General features: G+C 42.2%; 1 protein-coding gene across 1 annotated transcript in view; it reads left to right on the plus strand.

The window, feature by feature from the left end:
- Window positions 1-6,561: 6,561 nt before the first annotated feature.
- The window catches only part of LOC118782683 (sodium channel protein type 4 subunit alpha B-like), a 28,636-nt gene continuing 22,523 nt past the window's right edge, over window positions 6,562-12,674 (plus strand). The window contains exons 1-4 of the mRNA XM_036536141.1: window positions 6,562-6,863; window positions 9,749-10,079; window positions 11,940-12,058; window positions 12,303-12,389. Coding sequence (XP_036392034.1) covers window positions 6,766-6,863; window positions 9,749-10,079; window positions 11,940-12,058; window positions 12,303-12,389 — 635 coding nt within the window. The 5' untranslated portion in view covers window positions 6,562-6,765. The remainder of the gene's footprint in view (window positions 6,864-9,748; window positions 10,080-11,939; window positions 12,059-12,302; window positions 12,390-12,674) is intronic.

The following is a 12,674-nucleotide window of genomic DNA, read 5'->3' on the forward strand; positions in this document are numbered from 1 at the left end:
GATCTGTTTGTGTCCATTTTGTGTCCATATGCACAGTTAGTCATACAATTCTCTGCCAAGAACTGTAGAGCCCTGGGTTGAAGACAGGCCATTATGCCTACATCTGAAATGTCTGTCTGAAATATATGTCAAAGGTTGATATCACTTTTATTACGTTACAGTCTTGACAATGCCACTAATTATTTGGAAAAAAAATCTATTAACTTCTTTCAATGCCTTGTTGGTTGTGACCCTTAGTTATTGTGTATTATTGTCATTTATTATATGTGTATGAATGTGTTTGGTTACCATGGCAGGCTCCTTTTCTTCGGCCACATTTTACCTGCAATAAAAACATGCCACTAGCTGGTGGGCTGGAGGAGTTGCATCTTGCGTCACATATTGTCTTTGGTTTTCGTTGTTTCCACAATTCCAGAATTTTTTTGCAGCACATGGGCTCACCTGTGGAATCCGGCTTCACTGTGGAATATTACTCTAGTCAAATAATCCGACAGATTTTCCCCAAAGCGTGTGGTCCCGCTGCCTTGCTCCACAGCTAGGCCCCGCTACACTGTTGAGTCGTTTTCGTTCGTTCATACTGAGCACCGATTTGTCATTTTACTCACTGAAGAAAACAAAGAGATGGAGAGGTTAAGACCTGCAAATGAGTCAAGGTCAAGCAGCAACAAGTAAATAACTTCCTGCTGCTCCTTCCATGTTGTGGGCTGATGTTTCTGCCTGCCTTTTTACTTTTAATGATGATGGCCAAAGAAACAAGCAGAGCCATTAATTGTAGCAGATGTCTTACAAGGTTGACTTAGGTTGTGGAATGTAGCTTCAGTTACTCAGTGATTGTGTGTACATTACAAATATTAAAAATGTAATGGTAGCAAAAAATACAATAAAAGTCAAATAGTAGATATGATATTATTATCTTATTAAATAATATCAAAGTTTACTTCCTTCAAAAAAAGTGAAAGGAACTGCCTTTCGGAAACAATTTTATTATCTAGTCCAACATTAGCTAAGTTTAATAACACATTAATAATTTACATTTTTTTGCCATTTAGCAGACTGTCTTATATAGGGTGACTTAAAATGTTTGAGAACAAAGTGCACCTAATTAAAGTGGCATGAAAAATCGTACAAACAGGATACTGCTGACCTCAGTTTTTACATACATAAGTGCCAAACACAACCCTGAGATCATAAGTGGCTCAGTAACATTAGTAAAATATATCTTGTCAGTAATACGAAACCGTTCCAAACAGAAGACTGCCACATACCCCTAAGGTAAAACTTCCGCTTAGACCACACTGAGGTGCGGTCTGAAGAGGTGGGTCTTCAAATCATGATGGGAGGTGGCCGGCGACTCTGGTCTGACCTTTGCAGGGCCACTCACTCCACCACACAGAAGCCAAGATGGACAGGGAATGTGACCAGAGACGTGCTGTTGCAAGAGGGTGAGACAAGCAAGCAGCATGTGGGAGCTAAGCGCAGCACAGCACGGCTAGTGCGGTGCGTAGGGTGGGATGATGCACGGAAAGTGAGCAGGAGCCATTGCCCTGGCAGGCTTTTCGAAATGGACAGCCAGCGGGGAAATGGGTAAGACGTAGGAGAAATGTGGGAATATTGTGGGCAAGCTGAGCAGCAAGCATCCCGGATGAACTGCAGGGGTCTGACTGCACATGCAGGGAGGCCAGCTATATACGGTATTTAAAAATATTAAACTTATTTTAATCGGTCACTTTCGGTCCATTCGGTGGTTCCTCGCGCACTCTGTCTAACTTTCCCGTCTAAGTGGAGTGAGTGTGAAACTGTTGAATGGGGACATTAAAAAAGGCCAGTTACATGAAGCGGGGATAATGCACTGATGATGTACTCACGGTGCTTTACTTTAGTGCCCAGAGTTTTTTCTGACTTCTTTTTTACCCAGTTGTAACTTCAAATAGAATGAGGTCTGGAAGCAGAATGGCTTTCAGACACACAAGTAGAAGCTCGTGCCAAATATATGTACACTTTGATATTTAAACTTAGGCTGGCAAATGTGTACATGCTCACTTGTGATCTGTGCGTGCCAGTGACTTGGCCTTTTTGCACACTGAAAGTGTTTTTGTTCTACATGACATTCACCCAGCACAGAATCCCATATTTCTCAAAGGCATTCAAAAACCGTTTAGAAGAGCCAGACCTCTCACTCACCAGACCGTTTCCAGGAAATTTCTGGTCCCCTCTGTTCTAGGACAGAGCTGAACTTGTTGGCACAGCTTCTCTCTCTCTCCCAGTCCATTCAGGCAGTAATAGTTGCAAATCCACAGTCAATGTGTCAGAACAACATTAGTGGAAGGTCCAAATAAAAATACCTGCCACCTAGCTTCTTGCGACTAGTCGCTAAATAAACACAATTGTGACTACTTTTGCCGACAATATTTTTTTCTCTCTCTCTCACTCTCTCTCTCTCTATCTCTGCCATCATGACTCAAAATTAACAACTTGGGTTCACTTTGGTCCTTAAAAAAAGAAAAAAAGTTCCAAAAAACAAAATTCCCTCTAATCTTTTCAGCCACGCAATTCAGTAAGAAATCAGTGACAATTCAGGAAATTGCAATGCGATGCTTAGTCAAACCTGGCAACCCTGATTCACACACAGCTCTACCCTTGTTTATGTCTGCCACCTTGTGATTGGTAACGAAGATTTCTTCGTTTTCTCCTACAAAAGGCCACTGAGTATTGTTGCCATTTACAGGGGGATTTCGTTTTTTTTTTTTTTTGTAGCTCATTCAGCTCAGTGAGTTGGCAAGGTAGCACCAGATGTGTTCTGTTCTACTATACTGATGTTTCCCATCTGATTTTATGCCTTTGTAGCCATGGAAATCTCATAGAGACAATTTAACAGATAATTCTGGCAGTCTTTTGCCATTAATAAACTGTAAACAGCCCGATGATAATGTCACAAAGGATTATCTGAGATCACGCTATGCAGAGTTGTTTACCAGCAAGCTGGCCTGTTCCCAATCTGGACATGATTCTGGGAAGGCAACACTGCTTGTCCTTTATCTCTGCAATGAATCATTCAATTCTTGGCCAGCTTTGTAACAGTGAATGGAGAGTTGCAATCACAGACACTGCTGGTGGAGAAGAAGAAGAGAATAATTTGGATCCCTGTTATTGTGGAGACAAAAGAGGTTCCTCTCAGTCCAGCACACAAGTCTCTCACCCGACTCTTGTGATGAACCAGGGCCTTGTTCTCAATACAAGAGGAACGCTTTAAACACAGACAGCGCACTGGCGCAGGCTAGAGGTCCCAGTTCAGTGTAAAACCATTGAAGAGGCTCCCCAGATTTAGCCTGAACAAGGGACACACACACACACACACACACTGAGTAAAGTGGAAACCATTTTTACGCTCTCTCACTCTTAGCATGCCACATCACATCTGTGATGTAGCAGGACACTGGAACCTCTGTCCAGTATATTTTGCATTGCATTGAAGAGCCGCACTGATATGATGTCAGGGGTTTGACATGCTGAAACATCTTATGGCAGTCCTCTGGTTTGTTACAGTTCAAAGATGATGGAGACTCATTACATGAATAAGTACATTTTACCATTTGTTACTATACACATAACATACAGTATACAGCAACATGGAGCATTTCTCTATAGCTTTTGTATATTTACTCTGCAATTATTGATGGTTTTCAAGTGTGTTTTGGGTCTGTGCCTCACGATCAATCCAGAGGTCCTCCTTCACAAAATCTCCATGTAACATGGTCAGATCGCTTAATACAACTCCACTGCTATCGTATTGATCATGTGCCAAAAGTACTCCAAGTGTGTGGGCTTTGTGTGTTTGTGTGCTGGGGTCTCTGATTATCACTATTCTAGTGCCAAAACTGTGTAGCTCAGTTTACAGGATGGCAAACCACAGGGCTCAAACTCCATCTTGCGCAACACTCGGAAAACAGCACACCCATCCCATGTCTGAGTGAGCTGTCAGCCTTCAGCCTCTCACAACATGTGGTGCCTGCATGGTGATCTAGGCAGCAGCTATCCTCCCTGTTTTTGTGGTATGAATCTCATCCCACTTGTCACCTGCTTCCATTTATCTCTTATCACATCTTATGAAAATATCCACTGCATAAACAGCAGTGGCTATTAATACAATGTGACACAGACTACCTTTGGAGCAGAAGCTTGAACTTGAGTCATTAAATGACTTGATTAGGCTTTATTACCTCAGAAAAAAAATGTACTCAACTCCACAGCTTTGGCTGCTGCTTCCCAGGATGACCACCAGATGGCCTCATAACTTCCTGTGTGTTCTGTGTCTCGTTTAGTTACTGTCCTCCACCTGTGCTGATCAGTTATTTGTTTCACCCGTGTTGTCTGTCCTGCCCTTTCTCTACCTAGTTGCTCAGTCTTGGGTTGTCATGCTTGTTGTGTGTGAACTCTTGTAACAAGCCTGACTTGTTTTCTCTTTAGCCTTCGGCCACAGAAGCTATTTTCTTTGAACCAAACCTTTTGGTGTCCTGAGTCATTACAAAATCCACGTGGTGCGCAACCAGCTAAATATGCTAAACTTGCTAAATATGAATTAATAGGTACATATGGTATAAGCCCTACCAATCTGTAACTTTAGCAGATGGCACAGCTACTGTCCAAGTATGGACAGTTAGGTAGATCTGCTCATGCTATTTTTGTGCAGTGTGTTGGATGCATTCAAGGGTTTGACTGGGGCTAGTGTGGCTGGAGCCCTTTGAGAAATAACCTGTCTGGTTGGCTGCCTAGCTCGTTACTTAGCTGGCTAACACACAGGGTGGCCTGTCCTGATTCTTCTCGCACAAATAATGCTTAAGCGCTCCTGTCCTTCTTGTTTGCTTGTTTTGTTTTTCTGCTGTGTCTGTATCTATTTGCATGGGTGTGGTCAGAGGCGGAGTTGTCAGGGTTCCCACTAACAGGTGGCCGCCTGATGTGACTCACCTGTGCACCCTGGTCCAGGTATATTTAAGATCTTCCTGCTTCCTATCAGGGGGTGTCTCTCAACCTTCAGTGGCACTGCAAGACCTGCCTTTTTATTTTCATTTGATGCTTTATGTTGCTGGTCATATTTTTATCTTGACAAACCTTTTTGGCTTTATATTTTTGGTTTCAAAATATATATTTTTTTTATTTCTTTGTAGGGCAGGGACGGGGGGGGGGGGTTAAATTCAAAGTCTCTCCACTTCCACTCCCACATATTGCCCAAATGTGCAAACTGGGGGGAAAAAAATAAACATTGGAGATAAACTGTTAAGTACAAAGTACAAAGTACGTTATTTTTTTAAAGCTTGATACGGATGTTTGTGTATACAGCAGTAGATTCCTAAAACGCATGTGACAGCAGAGGCAGCCTGATCTGGACCAGGAATTCAACCCATTTACATTTTGACTTATCTTTGAGAAATCTCTTCATAAATGCATAAATTCTATGCATAATTCAGCCCAAAAAAGTGACCCACAATGCAATGCAACAGATGCCTTCTTATTTTTATGTATTCTTTGTAAAATTAGGTATGATTCTAAAAGGGGCATCAGCTATTAAAATGACTCCTGTAGCCCCAATGAGCACTGACAAGGAGGCTGTTCATCTGGGAGAAACGCCCTGAATGTTGGCAGTAGTCCCACTGCTACCTTGGAATGCACAATCAGCTGAACAGTTTCCTGTTCTGTAGTCTGAAGGGGGAGATTGTTCCTTCATTGTTTTGCATTGCAGTGAGGGTCTTGCAAGTGTGTCCACAGAGCATGCTCTAAACCATGGGGGGGGGGGGGGGGGGGGTCGAAGAGGGGTCAGAATGCTGTCTCGTTGCTCTCAATTGTGAGGCAAGTGCATAACATAAGAATGCAATTTAATGACTGAATTGTGAAGGTGAATGAATAACTGAGATGTAAGTGACTTTTAGTTTGCATACCAATTTTACGAGATACAAAAAATGAGTTGATGAAAAGCTACCATTGGGACTTAAGAAAGACAACTTGAGACTTGACACTTGGGACTCCAGTCTTGATTCTGGCAGTTTGTAACTTGACCTGAATGTGTTGACTTATAAGTTTAATTTGAGTTTTAACTGTTGGGACTTGAGTCAGAACTTGACGTGTGTAGAATTTTCAAAACTTGGTGAATTCTGGCTTCTGCTCTAATAATATGTGTATTAACATTTATTAAGAGGAGGCTAAACATGAGCAGTGTATATATTACATATTTATATGCTGGTTGTAAATGCTTTATTAAGCATAAGTGTTACTGTCAGAACTAAATGCATCAGGTGCCATTTTCTCAACAGAATTGCCCTCAAATCCAAATAGGAAAAAGTGTGTAAATAAGCTAACTAAACCCCACTAAAATCACTTTTGGATTCATGAAGGAAATGGCCATTTGGAACCCGTACTCTTAAATCCTCACACACACACACACACCCCAGCAGTGTCGTTCTTTTATGGACCGTAATGAGCGCGATGTCGAAATGCTTTTGTTTGGCAGATGCAGGGCTCTCTGGCTCTCCGATGAGGAACAGCTGTATGGGACTGCTTCCCAGAATAGTGAACTTTGGGACAAATAGGAGGAGAGCTGCTCAACAGGAACTCTGGAGAGTTTAGCGTGGGCCGGCCCCTCTCATCCAAATCTGCAGGGTTTGCCTCTTTAAGCAGCCAGTAACAAAGGAGCTCCTCCAGAGTGGTCTGTGCTCTGAACAGAACAAGTGAAGCACTCGCGCACACACACACACACACTGAGACGGATCTGCAGCCATGCCTCCCCAAAAGTTGTCACTACTGGACGTCTGGAGAAGGAACCGTACTACGCGGCTGAAGAAACCCAAAGAGCTTAAAATATGTCCACGCCAGCTGTGAGTAAAAACACATAATTAAACGGGTGGTTTATTTGTCTTCTCCTGTTTTTTTTTTGGTGGGTTGTGTAGTGGTAATCATTTCCATAGTTTTGATAATTGGGCAAAGCACCTAATTTCCTCAGTAAATATCCAGCTGTACAACTGGAGGATATAAAAACTGTGGGCTACATGAGTTGCTCTGGATAAGAGCATCTGCTATGCAAGATGTGATCAACATACCATCCACTTCTCCTGGGTTAAACAGGAGTAAAGCTTGTGCTGTTATGATATGGAAGTTGTAATAAAAATAGGCAGGCTATGTTTTGAATTTACAGGCATTGCTACACAAAGATTTGATTTCATTTATTTATTTCATTAGTCCTGCTTTGCAAAGGCTCTCTTGTTATTTATTAGTTGCTAGTGTTTTACGGATACATACGCATTAATGGCTTGTCAGCTGTTTATACATGCAGAGGGTAAGAGAGTCTGCTAAATGATGTAATGTAATGTAATGTAATGTAATGAGAGAGAGCAGATCATATGGCATCATATTTTGCCTAAAGGGTGTGGTCCAGGAGATTAGCTTTCACCACCCCATATGCTGCCCATAGTAAAGCGTGTCCCTCACCCAAATCTTGAGTGATGTCACAGTGTAGAGTGGTGGCTATGGATACAGTAATTTAAATGCAGTTACACAATCACTGCAAATGATTATCTGCCCATCCATTCTACCCAAGGGGGTAGAATTTTACAAATCTGCATATGACAAAAAAAAGATTCTTTGTGCAATTTAAACACTGTATTAGGCCTACACTGTTTAATACTTTGAGCTAAGTAGAATGTATGTATGTATATTTGGATATATTTATAAGAAAATTTTGTACTCATTAGCAGTGTACTGATTGGAAAATATGACAATCATTACCACTTTGGACAAGTTTGTGACTACAGCTATTATAGGACTGTTTTCAAAAAATGCCTGCGCATTTCAAAGATAGTGCAAAACTGTTTAATCCCACAGGCCATTTGGGATTTCATTTTAATTAGACAGAAATAATGCCAATGAAGACATGAACATTGTAATGTGAACAATAGTTTAATTCTTGTGATATGAATAATATGTGATCATTCCAAAAAATCTGTTTCTCCAACTCACAAGCTGTATTTAGCAGGATGTAAAAGTATTATTAGCATCTGAATATTCATAGGCTTAAAAAGTAAATACTACGTTATTATCATTTAGCAGACCATCTTACCCAGACCAACCTGCACAGGATACAGCTTTACATGTTACCCATTTATACAGCTGGTTATTTGCTGAGGCAATTCTGGGTTAAGTACCCTTTCCAAGGGTACAGTAGCAGTGCCCAAATGGGGAATCAAACCTGCAACCTTTCGGTTACAAGCCCTGCTCCTTACCACTTCCCCACACTAACGCCTTCTTGATGTCACAAATTGTCAACTGCTTAAAAATCCATTTGTACATTTGTAGCCATACTATGACTGGAAAAAAAACATCATTACATAATGACTCCAGTTGCATTAGACATCAGAGAGGATGCAACTCCTGTAACGTCAACAGCATGAGAGTGACATGATACGGAAGGAACTGTTGGTTTCAATGAGTCAAAAACAGGAGAATGAATGCAGGGATGCGGAGAAAGGTAGCGTATTACAACATGAAACACATGCAGAAAACCTCAGCAGAAACCCTATGTGGGACTGGTGTGAGGGCAGGACAGTGTTAGCTAGGAAATGTTAGATGCGTTGCGAGGAATGCTAACGCATCAAAGTCCAAAACAATGTATGTATACAATTCCTTTTAAAGGCTAAACAAGTAGCGCAGATAGCAGGTGAAGATAGCAGGTAGAATAACTGGCCACCATTTCAGTTCTGTAGTTGAAAGAAAGGCATAAAAAACGGCTTTAATTTTTTGCGTCACTGCCACAGTATGGCAGATACAGCATTACCATGGTGGAGAAATGTACTTTCTGCAGCTGCACTATTTCTCAATGTTAGTCTCTAGTGGCAAGCAGACAGTATGCTGTCAGTAGTATAATATTTGGATAAACACAACATTCATTGTTTTCATTGTCTGACCCCCACCTCAACAGTGCATTTTGGAGAATCTGTATCACATCTGCAGGGACCCCAGGCTGTATTCCTACCCATAATGCTCTGCATGTCATACGAGACAGATGTCTTACATTGGGCAGATGTTGCTGATGGCTGAATGTGATGTGTTTAAGGTCAGAATATTCAGACACGAAAGACCAAAGGGGGGTGGGGTGGGGGTTTGGGGGTGTTTCTAGGGGATTTGTGATAGAGTAATGGGCAGAAAAACTACAATGGAGAGGGAGCATAAGAAAAACATAACAAACCAAATTTAAAATAGTTCAAGTTTGGTATGGCATGGTTTGACCCGTTATTGTGTGACGGTATAAATGCCTAAAAAAGAAATCCCATCGAAGTGACACTGTCGTGACATCATGTGGGACAGATGCTTAGGCCCTCATGCCTTTTTCTGTTGGCTGTGAGTCAATGTTCTAGCCCTATCTGTGCGTGTCATCCCTCTTCCTTTGCTGAAATCTGTGTGAGGGTCAGGGTTTGGGGGTTGTTACATGGGCCAGGGAGGAGGGCTGGACTGCTGTGATTTCTAATTAGGACACAGGGTCAAGGAAGCCCACGGGATTTTTAGCGACTACGTGGGTGGTGCTTCGGCAGGAAATGGGCTGGAACATGCAACAGCTGGGTTTTCATCAGTCATTCATCTACCCCGGCCCTTCCCTCACCCTTCTTCAAACCCGCGCTTCCCTGCAGGTTTGCGTTTCCGTCAGCCACCCCCACCACCCTGCACAGGCCCATGCCCTTTATCTCTCTCCCTTCCCTTGTTTTCCCCGCAGCCCGTTGCTGAGGGACCCGGAGGTGGCCGCCTCTCTGGCGCGGCAGAACATGAAGCTGGTCGGCCTGCTGCCTCCCTCAGGCACCGACGTCTTCCGCCGCCTCACCCCGGAGTCCCTGGCAGAAATCCAGAGGCGTGCGGCCAAGGGGAAGGGGGAGCAGAATGAGAGGGAGAGCAAAAAGAAGGAGGAGGAGGAGAAGGAGGAGGAGAGGCCCAAGCCCAGCTGCCACCTGGAGGCCGGCAAAGTCCTGCCCTTCGTCTATGAGGACCCACCGCCAGAGATGCTCAACGTTCCCCTGGAGGACCTGGACCCCTTCTACAAAACACAGAAAGTCAGTCCAGGACGAGCACCCGCACAGCCAAAAGTCACATTGTTGGAATGATGGGCAATTTACAAAAACACCATAACATCTGGAAGGTTGTACCCCTAGGTCAAATCTGTACAACACCGCCTATGCTATCTAGTCTTAACTTAGTATCAAGTTGAGCCTCATTTAAAGTTCTGAGTCACAATTATTAAGCCAAACCACTTGCTTAAACCACTTTTAAGCAAGTGTTTTAAGTCATCCAGCTCAAAGTCTGAGTCGCTCCTACTCACCGTCAAGTAATTTCTATTGAGCAGAGACGAGTGTGAGGTCACTAAATTTGTGACTCAAGATACTCTTGAGTCCACATTGAGTTCAAGCCAAAAATTTGGCCTCCCAAGTAGTGGTAGTCGATATGGCACTCACCTTGAGCACAAGCCAAGCTCGATAGCCCAGGTTTGAACTCAGTGGTGTCATCAACCAATCATGACTGGGAATTCACAGTGGCTTTGTTCCACCAGGGATAGCTGTGGGTATGGCAGCAGGTGTTGCTCATCTCACTATTTTCAGGCACTTTGCGATTCGTTGGGTGCTTGCGAGTTTCTTGGATGACCTCAGCAGGGTACAAGAGTCAAATGCCATGAGCACCGACTCCATGCAGGCGCACTGTGTGACTTGTGGTGAGAAACACAGACATTGGCTGTGCGCAGATGTGTTGAAGGACTGTATTCATCTCCCCTCAGCCCTCCTGTGTTAGAGCAGATGTTGATGCAGGGAGAAGAGCCTAGAATACAATTACTGATCCCAAAAATTTAGAATTGCGTAAAAGGCAAAAAAAAAAAAAACAAATAAAAAAACAATCAAACTAAATACTCAAAGGCAAAAAAATCCCTTTCTGTTTGAAAGACTAAGCATGCAAGGGGAAAACGGTCCCAAAGGCACAAAACAAACAAATGTGGACAGCAGCCTCTAATTAAATAAATTAAATAAAGGACAAAACATTGGGCAAAAGAACGCAATACACAAAGCTATATTTATGATTAAGAGATGAACAAGAGGTCAAAGCATCCCGGCCACATGTTTTCTTTGGCTGGTCACTCCACCAGCGCTCACTCCTCAAGTGTGCCTTTAGGTCTCTTAAATTGCTGTTTTGTGACAGAATCTGTTAGTCTCCTTTTCAGTTTATTTTTAAAAGGATATGACTTTCTGATCTTCTGTGTCTTCAGAGAAATGTTTTTGTAGATGGAGAGAGGGTGCAGTCCAAACCCTTTCTACCAAAGCTCACCAAAATTTTACAAAAGCATGTGTATATTTCTCCCTAAATACAGGTGATTCTAAAGAAGAGGAGGGCCTGGTATGTACCACTAAAGCACACTGGTCCCTTTGATGAAAGATGAGCTATTGCACTCTGGAAAACAATGAGTCTCTGCGGACACCATTTGTCAGAGTCACCTTTCCGTGAGAAAAAAAAAAAGGAGATTTCTGTGAGACAGCATACAGTCTGAAAACTTTTTTGCATATGCTCACCTCACCCTCATTTCATAAGTTTGTGTGAATTGTTCATTCACAACAGTCAATGCTGAGGAGGTCTGAGGAATATCAGATTACCCCTGTGCCACACTGCTACGTGTTTTTTACATGAATTGGAACAGCAGATTTTTTATTGCAGAAATAGCTGACCCCACCATAGCAACCAAAGATGGACCATCATACTCTGGAAACAGTTTTTTTTTCTGTGGACAGATCTTGGCAGGGGGTCAACACCATGCTCTCTCCTGTAAACCAGCTTTGGTGGCAATTTGGATGTGATTCTTAACACATCTCTCTCTCTCCCTCCTTCTCTCTCTCTCTCTCTCTCTCTCTCTCTCTCTCTCTCTCATCCTCCAGACCTTCAATGTCATCACCACAGGGAACACAATCTTCAGGTTTAATGCAGAACCTGCCTGCTACATTCTCAGTCCCTTCAGTATTGTTAGGAGAGGAGCCATCAAACTTCTCCTACATTCATATCCTTTTTCAGATCTAAATGCTGCAGTTTGTTTCATGATGGGCATTGTTCAGGTAGAGGTCACATTGCATAACATTACACAAACTTGTTCTACATTTTGAAATTGAAACAATTTCATTCCAAATTGTGTGTTGTTACAATCTTACAATACATTATGCCAGGTCAGTAACTGTTGAATACTGCTGTAGTGCATCAGCTTGATGTATTGTGTGATTGCAAAGTTTCCCTTAACTCTGCATTAAATTTTTTCGCAAGTTCGTCATGATCACCATTCTACTGAACTGTGTGTTCATGACATTCTCAGATCAATGGTTGTTTCATCAGGCAGGGTGAGTTGCCGTTTTGTTACTTTCGTAGATGGCATGGACTGTGTAACTGTTAACTCTCCCAAAACTGCTTAAATACTATTATAATACTCACATTGAGATGTGACATCACATAAGCGTAAGACAAACGACGTCAGTTGATTGATGATATATACTGTGTATATATACATATATATATATATATATATATATATATATACAGTATATATCATCATCTATATATCTCCATATATATATATATATATATATATATATATATATATATACACAGTATATATCATCAATCAA

Source organism: Megalops cyprinoides, chromosome 1, assembly GCF_013368585.1.
Source record: "Megalops cyprinoides isolate fMegCyp1 chromosome 1, fMegCyp1.pri, whole genome shotgun sequence".
In the NCBI taxonomy this organism is placed as follows: Eukaryota; Metazoa; Chordata; class Actinopteri; order Elopiformes; family Megalopidae; genus Megalops; species Megalops cyprinoides.